Source organism: Blennius ocellaris (assembly GCF_963422515.1).
Source record: "Blennius ocellaris genome assembly, chromosome: 16".
Taxonomy (NCBI): Eukaryota; Metazoa; Chordata; class Actinopteri; order Blenniiformes; family Blenniidae; genus Blennius; species Blennius ocellaris.
The window spans coordinates 10,558,202-10,580,316 of record NC_137665.1 but is presented as its reverse complement, the minus strand read 5'-3'; the positions used below and the strand labels follow the sequence as shown (position 1 = coordinate 10,580,316).

At 43.2% G+C, this 22,115-nt stretch overlaps 1 protein-coding gene across 1 annotated transcript in view; it reads left to right on the top strand.

Annotated features, from left to right (window-relative positions):
- The first annotated feature begins 3,373 nt into the window (after positions 1-3,373).
- bahcc1a (BAH domain and coiled-coil containing 1a) overlaps positions 3,374-22,115 on the top strand; it is a 64,849-nt gene continuing 46,107 nt past the window's right edge. The window contains exons 1-2 of the mRNA XM_080511927.1: positions 3,374-3,417; positions 6,400-6,725. Coding sequence (XP_080368053.1) covers positions 6,554-6,725 — 172 coding nt within the window. The 5' untranslated portion in view covers positions 3,374-3,417; positions 6,400-6,553. The remainder of the gene's footprint in view (positions 3,418-6,399; positions 6,726-22,115) is intronic.

Here is a 22,115-nt window from a genome sequence, read left to right as displayed (position 1 = left end):
ACAATTCAACCAGTTCTCATAGGACACACACACACACACACACACACACACACACACACACACACACACACACACACAAACAAGGTCACGTCATGTCGTCTGTCATCAACCATCGCTCTGCTTTTTGGTTATTGAATGGTTTTGGTTATTGAATGACTTTCACACAGTTTTATAAATTTTCAAATTACAATATTCAATTTATCTATATCTTTATCATGGGAGTGATACAAATGTTCATTTTTCATTTAAGATCATAAATATTTTCAAAACATGAATTCTACATCATGTGTAAACGTCTCCAAGCAAACTGCCACTAATACTCTTCTTGGGTGTTTTATGTGGGGAAATAAAAACATAAAGAGAATGAATTTGTCTATCCTTAATATCCAAGGGCTCTTTATCTGCATGTAGATGTGGGTGGGAGGCACAAGCTGTCAATCATCAACGCTTCATTGATCAAGGACAATTCTAGTAGTAAAACTGGTCCTTCTTTTTTAAAGAAATCACTCACTCTGCATTAATTATGCCTGTTGTGTGTGGGCGTGGGTGCACCCGCATATTGGTGTGTGTGTGTGTGTGTGTGTGTGTGTGTGTGTGTGTGTGTGTGTGTGCGCGCGTGTGTGTGTGTGCAACCAGCCACCTTTTGACTATTTCACATTGCATGCACTCAGTTGAGAAGAGCTCATGAGGTGAAATTCCAGCAGCTTCTGATAAAATACAAGTTAGTATTCATGCAACTCAACCGAGCGTTTGTAAAACCTCACACAGAATCCACATTATGAAGACACTGAGGGGGCTTAAAAAAATCCTTCAATAGCTTCTTTAAAATTAGGAATATTCTGTGTTTCTTTCCACATTGCGGTTATTTGAGCACACATTATAAAGTTTAAAGTACTTCGCTTTTCAGGCCATGTTAAAAAAGAAAAAAAAACCTCACAGGGCATTAGGGATCATAAGAGCCCCCAAAAATGCACAATGAAAAACTGTTTTAAAAATAAAATCGAGAAAGAGGCTCCTTGTATAACCTTTATTTTATGTGATCTAGCTGTGGGTAAACCATTTACTGGTGATTTTTTTGTACATTCATGACGAACAACTTAAAAAAAAAAAGACAATTTTCTTCTTATTTTTGGAAAGGAGAAAATATATATACATGTCTAAATGTATGGAAAGCAATTGCCAGCGGTAAGTAGTCAAAATACATGCCTATGTCCCATTACATTATATTCAAATAGTTATAATCACAAGAATTGCAAACGTGATTCACAGAAAAATGCAAAAATATAGAAAAACAATGTTGCTGGAGTAGTAATATTGTAGCACTCCCCTGAATAACCGGCTGGATCGGCTGGCTTCATGCATTTTACACCCTGATCTGAATCTATCGACACAAACAGCAGCGACATACAGCATGCGACAAGATCGTCTGATGAATTAAAACTGCCGACTTTACCTCAATCATTTCGCTCGTCATTTATTCTACCACAGAAGCCCAACTAACTAAGACAAACCTCATGCAGCCACATTTTTAAAAAAGGTGAAAGATCCCATGCGGTGATCCACAGCCGGAGCTGCTCCTCTCACCCTCCCGTGCAGCCTATAACCTATCTCGTTTCGAGGCTCATTTCACTTGTTTTCATAACTTTTCATCAAGATCAGACATCGGCGCTCCGCATTTAGTCGAAAACTAACCTCGATTATTTTAAATATCCAACATATAATTTCCCCCTCTCTGCTGTATTCCCTTTGATTCACGCTTGACTCATATGGCTTCAGGGCCAATAGGGGTCCGCCTTTGGGGTGCCTTGAAACCGTCTATTCTTATCCCCTTTCATCATCAAACTGGGGACGCCTTGAAACCGCGCGGTCGGTTATTGCCTTTTTTTCCGGACAGCCCAATGCGGACTGGCCAACAGCCAATCACAGTCTTGTTTACAGTCTGTGAGTGACAATGCGCTGGCCCCGCGCCAGCCAATCACAGTCTCGCATACAAGGGGGGATTCATTTGTAAACATTTGGGATATTGTGATAAACAAAATCCATAGTAATAACATATATTGAGATATTGGAATCATTAGTTACTGTGTAATTCAGTGAATCAGACAAATAAGACAAACCTTTTCTCAAAAGGAAATAGATATGAAATATATAAAAATATATGTTAAGGAAATGAGTGACGAACTAATATTGGCAGGCTTTAAGTAATACTTTTTTTCACATAAGGGTATTTTAGTGGCACATCAAGTACTGTATATATTATTGTACCACTGAAATTGTCACTTGCAAAATTATTTCTTTCACTCATATTGACATTTGCAATGGGTATAAAAACCCTCTTTGCACATAATTGCTATTCTTATAAATGTATGTTGCCTATACTTCACAATATACTTATGCTATACTTACTAATGGCTGCTCTTTCCAGAATGCTTTGTGTGTGTGTGCGTGCGTGTGTGTGTGTGTGTGTGTGTGAGTGTACTTTGTAACAGCTTCACTGTGCATGTAAATGACATGTGCACACTTATTTTATTTTCCTTTTAGATCCATGTTGATTATTTGATTTGAATAATAAGCTATAGTAATGAACACATTGTTAGTAAAAAATAAGCCAAATTGCATAATTTTGTGTGTATGTTATATTTTCTGACCTCAAGATGGTTCTATTTTTTTTATTATCTCTTTTTTTGGTAATTGTTAGGGTGTAAACATAAATGTCAAGAAAATAAATACCACAAATGCAACTGTTGTTTTTAATTAGGTTCAATCTGTGTTTTATTAATGGTAGCATTATCAGCGTACTATAGAATCTTGAAACACACATAGGAAACCACAAATCTATTTGAAGTACTTTTTAAATTGCTCACATTATAATTCATCTTCTCCACAGACAGTTTTTTTTTCTTTTTTTCTTTTTAACCCACTGTATTTTAAGCTTTGCTCAGGGTGCACTAAGCTGCTCTATTCAAAGTGATTTGACCAGCCAACGCTTTAAATCTGGCGCTTTTCACTGTGTTTAGCACCGCCACTCACTACACCATTGGCCTGTGCTGCGCGCCAATCACAGCCCGCTCTCACTGCAGGCGGGCGGCACGAGCTCATTAACATGCAGGTATCCATCCAATGGGAGGCCGTGTTTACCCTGCCCTGAGACGCGAGGTACGCAGTTGCACCGGGAGAGAAACCGCTGCTCGGAGATCCGAGGCGCAATCCAGCCGGGCCGGAAGCCCCAGTCCTACTGCTTCCATAGACTGAACCAGCAGGCTCCTGCAGCCTCACATGGAAATACTGTAGGATCACTCAGCCACATGCTTTATTTCAGATTTTGATTTTAAATGGGCGTCGCACTCGGCCTCGCGCCTTCCCTCTCTGAGTTTTGTGATTTTATAATTTATTGTTATGCAAGGATTTAACATACCAGTAAGTAGTAATTTTATATACTTGCTTTTTTTTTTCATTTAATAAAATATTAAAGGGTTACTTGGTTGTTAAAAGGAAAGGGTGGTATTTAGTCAAATATGTCCTAATTGTCTTGACATGAATAACACAATGCAATGCTTTAATTTTCTAAATAACAAAAGATGATGAATGAGGTGTATCCTGTGTGGAATAAATCCACGGTTTAATTAACTCATGTGAAATAAATTATTATTATTATTATTATTATTATTATTATTATTGCTATTGTTATTATTATTATAGGAATGTTTTTTTTTATTTATTTGGGTTTCTTTGCACGTTGCTCGTGCTAACAATATTTTTTGTGATCATATAGAAATTCAGTCATTTAACAGCATTGTAATATTTTATTTATAATTGGTCAACATTTTAGATGCCACGTATTTTGTGTTTTCAGACGGGATTCTAAATCTATTAGTTATGTTAAATATATATTGATCGGGCGAGATCCACAGTTGTATATATTGAGAATTTATCGGGAGATGGGGATTACGGTTTCCCCGAGATGGTAAACACTTCCCGGTGAACACCTCCGGATATGGAGCGGGAGACGCGTCTCAGCACGCCCAGTCGAGGCGCACTCCGTGCCGGCCAGCCCAGTCACGGAGGGCCGCCTGTTTCCCAGCACGATCCCATCTCCACATAATTTGGTTTATCCTTTTTTTTTGCACTCGATCCTTGTAATCGAATTGATAGCTGCGTAATGAATTGCGTTATGACTGTGCACAACTTTCAGTAGGCTCTTTAATTTGTTTGAAAAAAAAATATTTTTCATGATCGAAAGCGCGCAATTCAGAATAATATTGGAGAAAACAGCCGTGGATATTTACGCAGCAGCAACTAAACGCCATCAATTACATTTCGAGCATGTACGAAGCTGCAGCATTTGATCGCTGTGTGGTTGGTTTAATTTTTTTTTTTTTTATTTGTCGGTGGTTGGTTCGCACTGGAGAGGCTCGGTGGAGTTGCAGCATGGCGAGGGGAAGGTAATGGCCGACTGCAAGGCGCTCTCTCTCAGTGTGGAGACAAAGAGAGTCCTGCTGCTGGGCGGCCATTCACCTTGGATCCTCTGCAGCTCCAAGCCTCGACAGTCGGCGATCATGCATGCTGGACCGGGTCCTTTTCAACGTTTCCCCCGTTCAGGACATGTACATGCACGCACAAGACGATCCCAGGAAATGCTCGCTTGATACGATGCTCTTTATTGTTGTTGTAGCACTGGATTGAAGCCTGTGACTGGAAACATGGGGAGGTGATGGCACCCACACTGAAAAGCTCTATATGATAAAAACATGCCTTTTTATACACATGTACTGCAGAATATTATTTTTGTAATTTAATTTATGTTGAAAATTCCATTTTCTCAGAAAGACCCCCTACGAGTCGTTCGAAACCTCGTACACACCCCAGATTGGGACTCAAGTAAAATAGTAATAATAATGTATTAATATATCTAATGAGTGGGATGTATAGAATTAAAATGCCTTCTTTTAGCTTGCTTTACTTCTTAATTGGTCACAGTCATTACTGGGGCTCAAAGGTGGCCTGTCATGTTTAGAGGAGCTACATTTTTGTTAATGCAGCGAAAATATTTTATTTACGCTTCGCAAACCGGATTCTTCCTCCATCACGACTAAATAATGCTATTTTTGTGGCATCGCAGAGGATGCAGCCTGTAATGTATTTACTACTCCATTTGATTACCTGACCTGAAATAGGTCAAGGCAGATGAAGACAGTGAGAGTGCAGTTATTCACACGCACACACACACACACACACACACACACACACGCACGCGAGTGAGCGCACGCGTACAATACACACAGAGCTTATGTGTGTGTGTGTGTGTGTGTGTGTGTGTGTGTGTGTGTGTGTGTGTGTGTGTGTGTGTGTGTGTGTGTGTGTGTGTCCAAGCCTTTCAGGAGTTGATGCATCTCTGTTATGCAGCCGTATTTTATTATATTCTAATTTTAAATATCACACCTCCCACTCCATGATCAGATTCTAAACTTTGTGATCTGACAGCTCGGGCTGCTTTCAGACTGCCCGAAGCTCCGCAAATAAATCGACGCGTGACATCAGGTGATTTCTTAAATTGGCAGATTATTACAAGCGGCGTTATTTATTTATTTGTGCACAAGTTGCACAATGCGCGTGCCATTTCCCTCGCTTGTGGCACAGCATTAGAAAATGGTGTGAGGTGTGATGGGAGCTGGATGGAGATTACAGAGGCAGAGAAACGCCTGCATCAATCCGAGACAATAGGACGAGCAGGACAAGGCTTGTTCACCTTGAGATGTAGGCTGAGTAGGCTTCCATCATCTCAACCTACTCAAACAGGACAACACACTCCCCCCCTTTAACCAAACCATTGGGATTGTTGCACGAATCATGATTGATTTTTTTTTTTCCTTTTTCCCCACCACATTTCTTATATGCTGTGCTTTTATAAAGACTGACAGCTGGTTACTGCTGACGTGGTCGTTGAACCAATTGTCTGCGTTGAATATAATATGAGCATTATTAAAAAGGGAGCATAATACACACCAGTCTTAAAAAAAAAAAAAATGCTTGTTGTACGTGTGGAGTATGAAATGCACGTCTCCATACGTTCAGGCCCACATATCCCGGGCTGATCAATAGAGATGAAGCTGAGCCCGGATCACTGGGCTTCTGGACGCCTCGCTGGCCGTTTGCATCTGCGCTGACTTATTCCGTTTTAAGTCGAGAGGGCTGCTTCCAGCCTGATGCAAAATTATCCTTAATATGACAGAAAGGTATTACAGCAGAAATGCAGTGAAGCGGCACTAATGATTTGTGTTCTCGCACATTTTTATAGGCTTGTACAAGACTGCGATGCCAGTGTTTTGCACCGTGTTGTTCTTATTGGGTTTTCCATTTTCTCCTGCTAATGGGAATCGCTGTGAATTTCTCCTCTGACAGAAAAGATGATCGGAGGCTGCGTTTTTGGCTGGAGAAGCCTGCGATCGACTGGATGCAACACATAAGATACGGACGAAAGGATTATTATATGGGCTGCGTTTGATTTTTCCTGACCTGCCCCATCCGGATTTGGGATTACTACGCATTCTTCGGGATGGAAGGACGGGATTTCGCTGCTCCGGCGCACCTCCTTTCAGAGCGGGGCGCCCTGGTGCATCGAGCCGCCTCTCGGATCACTCCCTCGGGCCACAGCTCTGTGCAGCATGCCGGTCACTTCCCGCCGGGGAAATACTACCCCTCACACATACCAATGGCTCCCCACTCAGGTTAGTCAAACATATTCCTCCCACTGCAACATTGCAATTGATTTCTTAAAAAAAAAAAAAATGTTTTCTACCTCAAAGCTGATTTTTAGGTTGCTCTGCTCAAGATATTGCCTATAAAGCCTATATGCATTTTATCAGTGTGAATAATGGACGATGGGCTCCATGGTGCCGTGCAAAGCTGATTATATATATATATTTATTTTTTATTTTTTTTTTTAATTTTTTTTTTTGCACAAAAGAAAATAATAGACGGGGCTGTTTGGTATAAATAACGGACTGCTCAGGTGTGGCTGTTGACAGAAATTCTCTATTCAAATATTGGCCAATAAATCAAGTTAAATTTGATTTGCACAAGACCCATGGCAGGAATCCTGATTAGGCTGAATCAACATTTATTGCTCGAATATGTCAAAGGTAATGAAGACATTTTTGTTAAACAAATAGGCAATTGATAAGTAAAGTAAATTCCATGCATTGACAAAAAAAAAAAAAATGTCATTTAAGATGTGCTTTAGTTTGAAGGTAGGAAGTTGGACAGGGCATACTGGCACTGGTTTACTGGCCATTCAGCTGAATCTGAAATGAGATTTTGCCACTTCAGGTTAAATTGATAAGTGTCACACTGATGCCATCGCTTAACCACGAGGCTCTGGGCCATATGCAGAGCCCAGCGAGATAGAAAAGAATGAACTGGATGAACAGGTCTTCCTGGGTGACAATGTATGGTGGTTATGGGAAGACAAGCACGACTAGAAAATCCTCCATGTACATTGGCCCTTTGAAGTGCTGGGGGTGCAAATGTGTTCACTGTGCATGCATCAGGTTTAACAAGTGACTTGGGTATCAAGTGAACAATGATTAAATGTGCACATTTACCAACATGGGTAGACACATTTGTGTCCACACTGAACAATCCACAATTTTAGCTCAGCTCAAACAATTCTCAACAGCCTTTGGCTTTGCTTGTATTTGCAGCCCTCTTTTCTTATTGTTAATGCTGTGCATGTGTTGGTATTATTTGTTTTTATTTTGATTCAAATTAAATATATAAAAGTGTGTTTTACAAAAAAAAAACAAGCTATGAGAGAAATATATAGTTATTGCATAGATGTTGTAATGTGTTGGATCACAAAAATGCACGGTATTGTTTATTTTAACCGCCCATGTAAAACAAAAGAGATTTAAATAAGATAAGTCAAAACAGTGGTGTATTGATTGCATCAAACAGCTCCCCTTCTGAAGCAATTTTCTTTGAAAATATGTTAATGTCGCCTCTAAAAACCCGTTTATGATGCAGCTGTGGAATTCTGGGTTACAAGGAAGCAAAGGAATATTCAGCCCTTTAAAGTTGTTTTATATATCTGCTCAAATCATTACAGATTTTAGCGTGCTCAGTGTAGGTGGGTGAATACAGAATGATGGCCACCTCTAACATTTCCCTCTAATATACTTTTGTCCTGCATGATATTATGTTTTGCTCATTTGTTTATTTACATTTTGGATATCTTTTTAAATGGCCGTGCTGGAGGCAGTGTTGTGACAAGCCAGAACCAGATATTTTATTTTCAAAATCAACATGTTTATAAAAATTCCAAATTCATTTGCAAAATCATGCTAAACACGAGACGTAATTAGTCATTCAGGAGAATTCATGGGTGCTGTTCACCATTCATCCCTCACCATTCATGTTTGCTTTTGGCAGTAGACACACACACACACACACACACACACACACACACACACACACACACACACACACACACACACACACACACACACACACACACACACACACAGCTTGTACCCCCATGCATTTTTTCTTTTTTTTTTTTTTTGCAGATGTTTTGTTGAGCCCATGAAGGCTAATGCTGGCTACAGGGCACAGGTGCTCCCCAACCCTACATTTGGTGTTTCCTTTGTAGTGTTGCGCTGCACCAGCATGAAGACCTACCTCCCAAATGTCATCACTGTTCAATGAGCAGCACAGGTGGTTTATTGTTCTCCTCAGTCTTGTCACTGACACATGGGCGTGACTGCAGCGCAGGCCTAATATCCTCAAGATCTGGAAAATCATTTAATCCTCTATATTTGAACAATTTGATTGAATTAACACAAAGGATAATTTGACACAAGTTCACATAGTTTTCACAATCTTCTCCTGGCTGTATTGGGATTATTTTGTTATTGCGATTTGCTGAGGTGTAATGTTTGATTTATTATTTTAATAATACTGAAAATGTCAAGCATGCCATAATGCATGTAGGTGGAGGAGACATGAAGCATAATTCACTCTTATTCACTGCATGCATTTTTAAAATGGTATTTTGTAAAGCAGGAGCTGCTTTTTTCTCTCTAAAAATGATGTATTTGATTAATTTTATTAAAGATAATTATTAATTCTTACAATAAGGGAATTTAGTATTTCACAGACAACACTGGCTCTCCGTCATCTGCAGAAGCACAAAGATGTAAACAATATACCGATCATCAAACCATCAAAAGTTATAATCTGAAATAGAAAATAATAAGTATTATATAATATAATGTAAAAAACACATTTTAAATGAGATCCTATTTTTATTTTATGTGCAGTGATCTTTATTATGCCGTTTATGGTAATTTTCTTGTTGTTGGTTGTTTTTCTCACCAATAGTTTACCTAAACAAAGGCAAGCGAGTCATAATATATGTGAAACCACTAATATTTGTGGGCTGTGTGACTGAAGTGGCCCCACACTGTTCATCAAGACGGGACAGGTCATTAGTGTTTCCCTCCAAGTATCCTGTATGCTAGTAGCATTAGCACATGTTGTTTGCTAAGTATGTGTTCAGTTTCTCTGCACTTTCCCCCTGGAGACTAACTTGCACACTGGTTCACATGAATACTTTACAAAGAGCATGAATATTTCAGGGTTGATGTAAAAATGCGTTCAGAGGCAGGTTTCTGATGTGGATCCTTGAAAGGGCTCCTCTGACTTTGCAGAGTTATTTATTGTGAATGCTTCCTTCGCCCTTGCTGCAGAAAAAAGTGACGGCAGTTGCAACACACACTCCCTCGGCATTGTTCCTTGCAGGGTTAAAGAATTTTAGCATATTTTGGGAGAAAATTTCCCCCACGTTTGTTGTTTTTAGCACAAAACCGGTGCGGTTCTTCACAATGAGGCAACAGCAGCCTTGAACGCCCTCTTCTACCTTCTTGCCCACTGAACCATGTTATTTAGACCCGGTAGAGATTCTGTCAGTTTGCATTTGCCTCTGTCCATCTTCACCTACTACAAGCCAGTCCTTTGTAATGCATGTCAGGTGGTCAATTTATAGTTTACACTTGCACTGTGTTCTGGGAACGCGAGACTGGAGCAACGTCTCCCTCTTTACGCTAGATACAGTGAAACGCAGACCTGTAAACACATTTAATGCTGTTTAATTCTGCCAGTTCATTTACAAGGACTTTGAAAGCGTAATTTTATCTTCTGCTGGCTCCGGCGCAGCGGCAGAGACGGTCTTCGCTTGGCTGTGAGGCCGGGATTCAGATGTTGGATAGTGTCAGAGCAGGAGACACAGTGGAGCTGTCTTTACTGCTGGCATTTATGGCTGGGGGTTCATCTTTCAGCCATATTGTTCTGATCAGTGTGCTCCGGCTGAGGTGTGGCTGTGTGAAAGCAGCAGGGGGTTCGGAGGCTGTCCATGGCTGAGCTCTGCTTTAAACACCCCATGTAATCAAAGGTCATACTTGTGTCATCTCGCTCACTCAGCCTCTCCTTCCTCTACATCTGCCCTGTCTCCCCTTCCGTGAGCGCTTGTCTCTCTCTCTCTCCCTCTTCTCATCACCTCATTTTTCCCCCCCTCCAGCAGGAAGACCCTTGTGTCTGGGAAGCGGTGGTCTTCCTGCCACTTCTGTTTTAGCCACCCCGTCCTGCCTCTGGGCCATTGTTGCAGACCCCAGCTTTGTGTGTGTTTTACAGCTGCTGTTAAAGATAAAAAACAGTCCCTTCCACCCCCTTTATTGTTTTCTGGTAGGATGTCCCTGTCATTCCCTTGGTTTTTATGTCCTAGCTGGATATCTGAGCAGCTCCCCCCCTTCAAAGGTTAGCCGTGCTGTCTGCCTTCTCACATTTTTTTTTTTCCAAAAGAGAATAAATAACTTTACTGAGACTTTTATTGAACGTCTCATTGCTAGAATATCCCATGGGTCTGTGGGTGTTGGGAAGACGCTTCAAAGACAAACACAGGTGTTTGGTGGAGTTAGCAATGGGCTGGTTACAACCAGGGTCTTTAAAAGAATAAACCTCAGTGAGTGGGTGAAGGTTGTTTGTGGGAAAGAAGGCTTCTTCTTTTTTGGCCTTGTAGCTCCAATGTTGTGAGCACTCAGAGTTTGTACCCTTTACCCAGCCCCCATCCTTTTTTTTGACCCCAGACAAGAGTCGTGGCTGGAGTGTGTTGCATGCCGAGCGCAATTATTTAGCAGCACATTGCACAGCCCCACTGAAACCTGTGCCTGTCGTTTTTCTTTCTTTCTTTTTTTTCTCAAAGTCTAATAATTTTATTGGATGTGGTGAGCCTTATTTGAGTGAAGAAACATGTCTCATATCGTCAGCTATCTTTACAAAGCCACTTGTAGACAGGAGGCCCCTATGGTGGACATATAGTGACAGAAGATGGGTCTGAAGCCAGGTTCCATTTAGCTCTGGTTTTGTGAGCTTCATTACATCTTTTTTTTTCTTTTTTCTTTTTTGCGCCAGCTTCACGTTAAGAATCGACCCTCATTTGTGGATTGTAGTGAGATGATACAGTTCAGACCAGCTGTCACTTGCAGGAGTCCCCCTGAATAGTGAAGGTGTTGTTTGGCATCCTACACCTGGCTGAAATAGCACCTTGCCCATCGCTTCTGCCATCTGTCACCTTCCCCTGACACTCCCTCTGAAAACCGACAAGGGCAAGCCCCCTACATATCTGCAATTACTTTTTTTAAGCTCTTTGTTAACAAGGAAAAAAATATTTGTCACATACTCTGAGTAAGCCTTTTTATTGTATTTATTACTCATTCTTCTCGAATACATGATCATTATTCCTATTATCACTAACTGGACATCACATCAACAGTCATTAGTATATTTCAAGTTAGATAAACGCTTTCTATGAATTCCTTTGCTCATCACCAAAGTTGTCCAGAAAAAGGCAAGGCCCCTTCTATTGGAAAATTAATCAATAAAAACACGGATTTGGCTTTGCAAGAGGATTTTGCTAGTTAGTGGCCATGTTGCCTCAGATGCGGGCCCTTCAAACAGACCGCCACCCACACTACACCATGTGGCACGGTGCCACAGAGCCCTCGCCTCGAGCATGGGGCGTGCACACAGGGCAAACACAAAGGAGACCCACGGGTGAGAGTGACGGGCAGGGTAATACCTTCCTGTACTGGATTTCAAGGCATTGGATTTCAAGCCCTTCTTTTCTATTTTTACACTCAACATGAGGAAGTGAGAAGCTGAATTAGGAATCCAATGAGGCTTTTGTTCACATCCCTCGGCACTCACTACACGTGTGTGCATATGGATATATATTTATCTAAATATATATTCTGACTGGATTGACTGATACATTGACTAATGCAACTACTGCTGTTTTGTTTGGAATTTCTATCCCCCTGTTTGGTTTGGTCTTTTTCTTTTTTTTTCCAAACTGCCCCCCACCCCCCCCTTCTTCTCCCAGTATCAGGCTGCTTCTCATCAGGCAGCCCCAGGCCCACCTCTGTGCATGGCCGTATTGCATGTGACAGCTGTTAGACATTATTAACGGCTCAAGCAGAAAATCCAGATTACTTGTTTTTTAATTTCAGTTTTATTATTGTAATCGTTCACTGAAAAGAACAAAAAAGAGCTGTTGCCCTATTGTTGTTAGCAGATTTGTGGTCAGTGACGACACTGTAGTCTCATGAATGTGAGTGTGTGTGTGGTTATGTTTGGGTTGGTGGGCGGGTTAGCATGTGTGTGTGTGCGTGTGTGTGTGTTTGTGTGTGTCCTGGGTTGTGTTCTCCAGACAGCCCCCCTACTAGAGCTGAGGCACCCTGCGGTTGGCTGTGAGGCCTAGACAGGTGCTTTGTTAACCCTCTAACGTCTGAGTCTGCCCCTGCTGGATCTGCTACTACTGCTCCTGGCAGCATTTCATGCTCGCGATACAGCCTGAGCGTTGGTTCCAGTTTGTGCCGCGTTCGTAGAAACCACCAGCACTGCTCTCATAGCTATCTTTTTCCCTGCACATGAGATGAGGTTTGACTGTCACAATTTCTCATGTGTCAGATGACAATTTAGTGCAGAGGATGCCAATTTCTGCCATCGCTCTAACATATTGTTAATGTATGGAAATCATTTTGACAGGGAAACAATTATACAACTCAGCAGCTGTTTCTGTACAGCACTTCCTTTCTTATCCTCCTTGTTTATATTCCTCACTGTATATTTTCTGTTTTCTGAGCTTCCTTGTTTCAAATGAGTAAGATCTGTAAATGATAGAATGTGATGAAGGAAAAAAAAAAAAAAACTCAAATCCTGATCCATGGATTGGTGACTTGTCAGTGGAACAGTGGGCGGTGGTGAGACACGGTACCAAACAATGAAGTGCACTGCTAAATATATGCAAAAAAAATGCCATTAAATATACATGCAGCATGCCTCTCAAGGTTGTGTCAGCCCTTTTGTGCGAAAACAAAGATTAGCATCAGGAATTCCATTTTAATAAGTCTCCTGGGACCAACCAACCAGATGCGGAGTTCTCATTCCAAACGGGACTTGTTGAACTCTCTTTCTGACTTTTCCTCTACTGTTTACTCCTTCCTTGTCTTGCATGGTTTTTCTAAGAGGCCTGTGACACTGATGGGCTGATATCTAATCAATGTCCAATGTTTTGTTTTCAGGTAGTTTGTTGTACACCTTAAATTCTTTTGAGTCTCTGCATTAAGTCTTTGATGAATGATACATATTGTTTCCTCATCCCTCATTAGCCCCCCCAATCCAATCCTTACTACAAAAATTATTTCTATTTCATTTTCAATTTTTTTTTAATCCCCTGTGCCTGGTGTGACCACTAGGCTACACTGCCTCCTCTCTCTGATACAGTGTATGTCCTGAGGATCTGGGGCAAATGACTGGCTCTGCAGCAACAGATGTGTGTTTGTCTGCTGTTACTGCATGCATTAGCCTTCTCCGCTTGCTATGCATGGCCACTGACCTACCCTCCGGTGGATGGGGGTGAGGGGTGGGGGGTGGGGGCAGTGCAGGGTGAGTTAGGTTGCGTGCTTGCCCGGGAAAGAGAGAAAAAGGACAGACAGACAGAGAAAGAGGAAAGCGACAGCAAGACTAGATGCACACTGTCACATGCTGTCATACACTTACTGGTGCATTGCAAACAGACACACACACACACACACACACACACACACACACACACACACACACACACACACACACACACACACACACACACACACACACACACACACACACACACACACACACACACACACACACACACACACACACACACACACACACACACACACACACACACACACACACACACACACACGTCACACTAACTCACACATCTTGCTTCCCAGGAGGCTGTGGGGCCAGTGGGACAGAGCAAGCTTGAGAGTCTGGTTCATGTGTTTACATCTAATTATAGAAACAAGACTATTTCTGCAACCACTGCTCGAGCTTTTTTATATCCTTGAGAGAGAGAAAGAGTGAGTGAGTAAGTGTGCGTATGTGTGTGTGTGTGTGTGAGAGAGAGAGAGAGAGAGGGAAGAGGGAGGGAAAAAAAACAAAGCTTTGACAGCCTTTTCTCACAATGGTGAGCGGTTATCTCATCCCCTCAGCGCTGCTACAGTCTGCTGTCTCTCAGTACAGTACAAGAGGACACAGAGGGAGGGGGAGAGTGTCTTGTATTGTAAGCCCTCTCATCCTCATGTAACATGAATGTGCAAATTTACGAGACGCAAGAATCAAACAAGGCGAAGCTTTTTCTCCATTAGCCTTGACAAGAACCCAGAAAAAAGAGAATAAATTCTTCACCCTTGCCCCTTGGGCCCTTGGTTGGACCCAGTGGAAAGTACTGTCCATCACAGCAGTCAAAACAAAAGGAAGAAAGAGCTGATGTTGGGGATTAGCATTGTATAAAATGTATCTAGTATTAAAGAGAAAGGGCCAGTGTGACAGTTAATCCTCAAGCTTGGTGGCTGATATCCAGCTGAGTGGCTGGCGTTTGCCATGGGGTCATGAAGGAGGAGGGTGTTGGGGCTTCCCAGGGTAGGGGGAATGCAGGTAAGAGCCAGATCAGGGCAGGGTGGGGCCTGTGGGTTTAGACAAGATAGGTTGCTGCCTCTTGCAGGTGCTTTCATAAAGAGCCCCCAAGGCCAAATGCACAGCCTGATGAATGCAACCTGAGCCAGGTGCTGCCCATCCCCCCCCAACCCAATACATAAACCACTACATAATGGTAATGTGTGCTTGCATACTCCGCTGCCACCACCCACCCCACCTCTTTTATTCTGAGACATGGCAGGTAAATTAATTGGCTGTGACTATGTAACATATATGCCGAGATAAAGGTGCACTGTCTGGCCGAGGCATAGCGTAACGGCCGTAATGATAGCTCCATTGTGCTGATGTTGAGGGGGGTAGTTAGCGGCACAGCCGGCGGGGCCTTTGCTGGAGGGCTGGATAGCCTCTGATTAATAGTGGGGAATGCTTTGAAGTGACACCCAAGTGCACCCGCTCACAGGCTAATAGCAATACCATCAGTATGGGGAGTGCTCCCTCTTCCTCAGTCTTCATTAGCTTACGTCTCCCATGCACTGTCCCACCACTGCCACATCCTCACCTGACTCAATCTTTAGCAGCTCTTAGTTGGTTATTTGTGCAATTGTTTCTTAATTTCACTATCATATCTCTTGGTAATGTTTGTTAAAGTTGGAGAAGCGAGGCGGAACAGAGGCCTTTTCATTCAGAGTTGCGCTACAGAGATGAGCTGTGGCACAACTCAAAGACTCCTGGGATTGATGTGGTACAAGTGGGATATGATTGGGGACTATTCCCAAGACCCATTTTGATCTTCTCTCCAGCAACAGACGTGTGTGTGTGTGTGTGTGTGTGTGTGTGTGTGTGTGTGTGTGTGTGTGTGTGTGTGTGTGTGTGTGTGTGTGTGTGTCCTTGTTTTACTCACTGTTGTATGCGAGAAAACCAAGACCACTGTGCAGGATCCAAGCTACTGTACAGAGGCTTGGTATGACTTTCAGGGTCAAAGGAAGAGAATGCATTATGTTAATGAGTGGCGCCCACTAGTGATGTGCACAAATATGTGGGTTTTTTTTGGTTGGGGTGGGGGGTGGCAGGGTGTGTGTGTGTTTTTGGGGGCAGGGTTAGGTCTGTCAGCTGTTTGAGTAAAGTAAACTATTAGCGTTGGGAGAAGGCAATCTTTCCTGGGAAGAATTAGAACTAGTTCTAATTGCTGTGAAGTTAGGCTATGATTACATGCTGGCTAATGCACTGACAGACCTCTTACTTGGCTGGCTCTCAGAACACTGCTGAAATGGCTGAATGCCTTTCAGTTATACAGCATAATGGGAGGGTGTGTGAACGCACTTGTGTGCGTGTGTTTGCAATGTGTGGGTGGCTGCCTGTGTGTATCTGTGATTAAACTTGCCTCCAAGAGTGGTTGTCTGTGCTTTTTGCATGTTTTTTTGTCGGTTTTGCATTTTGTGTGTGTGTGTGTGTGTGTGTGTGTGTGTGTGTGTGTGTGTCTGTGTGTCTGTGTGTCTGTGTGTGTCTGTGTGTGTGTGCGCGCACGTTCCAATGTGATAACTGCACTCTGCTTGTTTCTTGAGTGCCTGTCATTATTTGTAGTAGAAGCAACTTTTTCTTTCCAAATCAAAACTCAGCTGGCGCAACTGTCTCTGAACAGCACAGGGGAAGTGTGTTTTGAGTTTTTGTGTACAATGTGTTGTATTTGTGTGTGCATGCCCACGGGAAACAGCAATCAAAGGAGCTGTGTGGTTGAGAGATTGTATAAAAGGAAGGAGGGAGGAAACAGAGTGGCAAGCAGCTGAGAGGGCAGCATGTGGGGGTGGACGGGGGGCTGATGCAGGTGCCTGATTCTACCTCATCCCTGAGCATTTTTATTCCATTCGTCTCTCGTTTCTACGATTGTGCATAGGGCTGTTGAGGATGTGGTTAATCCACCTGCTTCAAATACAGTGTTGATTAGCTGGCATGTGTGTGACACAAATCGACGCTATATGGAATACTAACAGATTATTTCACACAGCCTTTTTGGTAGATCTGTTGACAAAAACAGTCAGGTATAAAAGGTTCATGATCTTTTTCTTTTCTTTTGTGGAGCAGCATTTACTGTGGGTGTGTGCACACCACATTTCGCAAGAAACGTTGGTTTTGTATTTAACTGGAGCATGCTGTAAATCACATCACATTCCCAGCATATGGGATGACAGTTACAGGAGTGTATGTGCTGTTTCGTCATCTGCCCGGTGTCGTCTCTCTTTTAACACAGCAGAATGAATACAGACATCATCGTGTTTCTCCTGAGGTCAGCGGGTCAGAAGGAACGTTAACACAGTCATGAGAATTTCACTGTGTGTGTGTCTGCTGATTACATCCTGGGTTAGTCAGGGCTCACTGGTGGACTGGACTGTTTCAGACCACTTCTCAAGAGATTACACCAAAAAAAAAAAAAAAAAAAACTTCCATCGGGCCGTTTCCTATGACGGCGCCATTTGGGCGACTGACATGGCAACAATACAATAATAAATTGGTTGGTTGAGTCACATGTACTTCTTAGGAATTGAATGAGATGTGTGTTTGAGTTATTCTGGTCACACAGGTCTTTACTGTGTGAGTTGGTGTGTGGCAATTCAACAAAGTATGGTAAGAGATGTGGTCATCCTTGGTAATGGGGCATTGCCGGAGCACAGTCATCTGTAGACAGGAAGGATCAATACCATGTGCAGCTGTGTAGGAAGAGCAGGGCGGCTGGGCAAACTGGAACATGTGACGGTGATACAGATGTCTGTTAGTTTGGAGAGTGAATTTTATTTATGCTATGAGGTCCACAATGTACTAAGTCCCGTGTGTGTGTGTGTGTGTTTGCATGTGTGTGCATCTGTGTATCGTTTGTGAGCACTTGTGTGTATCCCCATTTGACAGATCTGCTTTCAGAAAGCGGAGCTGCTTTGAGGATCAATACTGACACACTGTCTGCACTCGTACACACAAATAACAAACACACACACACACACACACACACACACACACACACACACACACACACACACACACACACACACACACACACACACACACACACACACACACACACACACACACACACACACACACACACACACACACACTTTTACACTCACTGTCTCATCTGTCGTTTGACAGAGTTTTCCTCAGCTTCATGGGCTCTCTTTCCAGCCAAGCAGATGGTGAACATTCAGAATGAAAGCAGATCCTAAGTCCTGTTGGATCTCCATCAGTCCGCCGGTCTCTGGGACAGTCCTGCGCTGGGCTCAAGTTTCTCAAACACAGACTGAGCCTTCACTCTGCTGCCGCAGCCAGCCGTGGTGGCTGCCTTCTCTTCACTGCTCACATATGTCAGACTCTAACAGCAGTGCTTTTCAGTGGCACATTCTGCATTAACTTGCACAAACACTGAAGCTAAAAGGGGCAGCTGACAGTTGCTCCCGTTGCTCAACCCGTTGTCTCCCTACGACCTCAGAAAGTACCTCAGAACTCAACAGGGTGGCTTCGGACTCCCACACTCCTTTACCCGTTTTGAGGCACCCCGCTGTGTGCATATAATTCTTTAAAGCGCACACATTTCCGTTCTCTGCCTGCTCATGCTTGCCTATAGCAGCTACTGCACCACCTTGCCCTCCACCTTGTGTTTATTTTTACGAGACGAAACGTGCATGATTTATTTTCGCAAGCCCTGCTTGGACCCCTCTTGCTTTGAAGCCCGCTCCTAACTGTAAGGGATTTTACAAGACATGCCTCTGTGCCACTGTTTCATAACCAGATTGGTGGAGAGCTGTGGAGATGCCGTTCCAGCACACACCATCTGGGAGACTGTGCAAAGAGGTAGAAGGGAAAGTGTTAGTTCTTGTGTGTTTGAGTATGGACATATGTTTTTCTAGGTGTGTATTTGTGCACATGTAAGGAGAGAACGGTGGTTAGCGGTGGCTGTGTGGTGCAAAAAAAAAAAAAATAGAGGCCTCATACTGCCCCAGCCTGCATCTCCTGATTTATGAGCTTGTGAAGGAAATCTCTCATTTGTCACTTTTCATCCCTTTTCTACACGTCACTTTTTTTCCTCGTCTCTTGCTCTCTCTCAGTGGGGTTTGGTTCTTCTCCAAATGTTTCAGTGCATCCAAAGAACAGAGAAGAAAGAACAGGGGAAAAGAGGCAAACGTGAAATGGACAGCAGCCAGGAGGGAGCGGGTGTCTTTTTGCAAATCTTTAAAACCCACTTGAAGAAATACTACATTGTAGTGGATATATTTTAGAAAATATTCATAGGTGTTGACACGCCAACAGGATATGTTGTTTGTTATAAAGATGCATGTTATTAAGCAGCGTATCCTCTCTGATGATAAATAATTCAACCCACTTGTTATGGTGCGGTTCCTGCTGCTGTTGGTCAGTGTTATTGTTGGAAATAACAAAAGAGAATTGGCTCGGGATCTTTGGTGTAACACTGACATTTGTGCGTGAAGAACATTTCTGGCCACAGGGACACACATGTAACCAGGTTTGCTGCTAATACCTGCTAGCAAGTACATTATTGCACCGGGGTCACAGTCAGGTCAACTGCAGTCTGGAGTGTTAATGTGCACGCGTGTGCACGTGAATGCCAGTGTGGAGTGTGTTTACGTGCACTGTGCTCATTCAGGTGCTGGCTATAAATCTGCCTCACCCTTTCCTGGCCTGCTGAAGACACAGCAGGAGCAGTTGGGGCTTCACCCCCCCCCCCCCCCCCCCCCCCAATTTTCAAAGCAGGGAGGGTGAGAGGAGAGTGAAGGAGAGGGTAAAGGGTTAGAGGGGAGAGAAGAATAGAAGAGAGATAAATGAGGGAGGGGGCTTAATGAGAGCCCTGGCTCACATGATTATGGGACTGGCTGATAGAAATCAGGATCTTTCTCAAAGAAGTCAATTAACCCCCTCCCCCACCCTAATTATTCATAGATTGCTTCACTGGCTCTTTACTGATAGAGCTGCTCAGCACAGCTCAATATGCAGACTCATGCCGCCAGAGTCTACACGGGGTTCTGTGTGTTGTAAGAAGCATTTGTCAAGCTTGTTTTTTTTTCTTTTTGCATCTGCTGGCAGTCTTTTTCTCTCGTGGCATTAGTTATCCCCTCTCGGCCCATCTTCCTTATCACCCTGCATGCACAGAGATAGTTACTACCCTATAGAGCCAGGAGGGGGCTCCACCCTCGGACACCTCCGGTCATTAGTACATTAGAGGCAAGATGATGGTTGAACTCTGTGGTCAGAGTAAATAAGCAGTGTTGTAGAATGTCAACATGGCCAGGCGGCTCCTTCACAGCACCCAGTGTTGACATAACTGCTCTCTTATCTGAGCAGTGCAAAGCCCAGCCCCACAATAGAGCACTGTGCCAGAACAAATACAGTAAGGGATAGAAACCACACACTCCAACGCACAATTCCACACTCACACGCGCCGGCTGTAAGGGAATGAATTGCTTGGCACCTCAAGTAAAAGCTGCTGCTGCTGCCACTGATGCAATATGGCAAATACGAGCACATTAATGATAATGCAGCAGTAACATTCAAGTTGCGGTCCCAGCACAGGCTATTCATGTATGCAGACTTCCTGGTGTTCATGTTAGCCCATGAAAATAATGGGGTGTTTAAGATCTCAGTAATCTGTTTGGAGGACCTGGACTGCACTCCCGCTTCTCAGCTTGCCAAAGGACGAAGGGGCAGGCTGACAGTCGTAAGACAAACTTTGCCATTGGGCCTACGTGAATGAGCAATTTTAAACTACAGTAGCAGCTATCACTTGTTTGAAAGTGTGTCAAAATAAACAGAAAAGAGAGGAAGAGGGGTAGATGAGAGAGGACACAGGAAGAAATATCAGTGGTTGGCTCTTCAAACGCTTGTTTAAGTACCTGTGTCACATTTGCTATTTTTCTGTGTCAAAACATTTCAGTAGCCCTTCTTACCCTCATTGCCTCACATCACCCTAATAACTCTTCTTTAGTCTCCCTCCTCGTGTCTCTCCCACCCTCCTCGCTCCATTATAGCCTCTGCCAGATCTAGCCTGAGCTTGGCTTGCACTGACGTTGTGATAACCTGCTGAAAGCTATTGCTCTCCTGTGGATATGCAGACTCCCGGCTGAGGTTTCTCTGCACTACCTCTCTCTCTTGACTTCCTGCCATTTAACTCTGCAACTATAACTTGCTGCCTTCCTTCCCGAGATTGGCTGGATCATTTCGCTGGTCAGAACCATTGTATAGCTGGAAGCTCTCTGGCTCGATGCATCAGTGTTGATATGTTTTATGAGCAGAAGGGCAAAAGCATATATTGAAAGAAAAGTAAGAATAGCTGTGCTGTTCAAAGTCAGTTTAATAGTTACTATGGGATGTCGACTTTTTTATGTGAGACCCAAAACAGTGCCAGTGGTGCTACTGAGCATGGCCAGCTGGAAAATATATGATGTTAATTTTCGTTCCTCCAACATGTGTTTGCAGCGTGGTATTTTTGTGCGACATTTCATTGAGTGAATGTGTTTGGAGGATGTGCTAAGGCGAACCAGACGAGCAGCTGCACCACATCTGTTAACGCTGATCAGATGCTGCAAGCCTCTCGTAACCCCGCAAGGTCTCTCCTCTCTGCCATTTTTGTGTACGATCACGAGACAAAGTGAGGAGAGGATAGCATGTGACTGTTCAGCCTGCCCGCCTGTCCCTGCAGATCAAATGTGATCTCTGCAATGGTGATAGAAGACCTCAATGTTGGCTGTGCAAAAAAACCACAGACAGCAAAAAGCAGGTGAGCAAGATATTTGCCCCTCCTTCTCCACTGTTTGACCTTGAATTTTGCCTTTTCTACTTCTACCTGTTAAATCCCACTGAGATGACTTGAGAGGAAAGTCAATATGTCAGCCCTGCTTCATGCTACTCTTCATCTGCTCATGTTTGAGGGTAATATGACCTTGTCTCCACTTTAATTTTACTCGTCTCTGCTGAAGTGTGTTGCTGCAGATGTTGAGCAGGCCCAGGCTGGAGCGTTGAATACATGGCCAGTGTTAGCAGTTGGAAAACTTTTATTTTTAGCCAGTCATATGCAT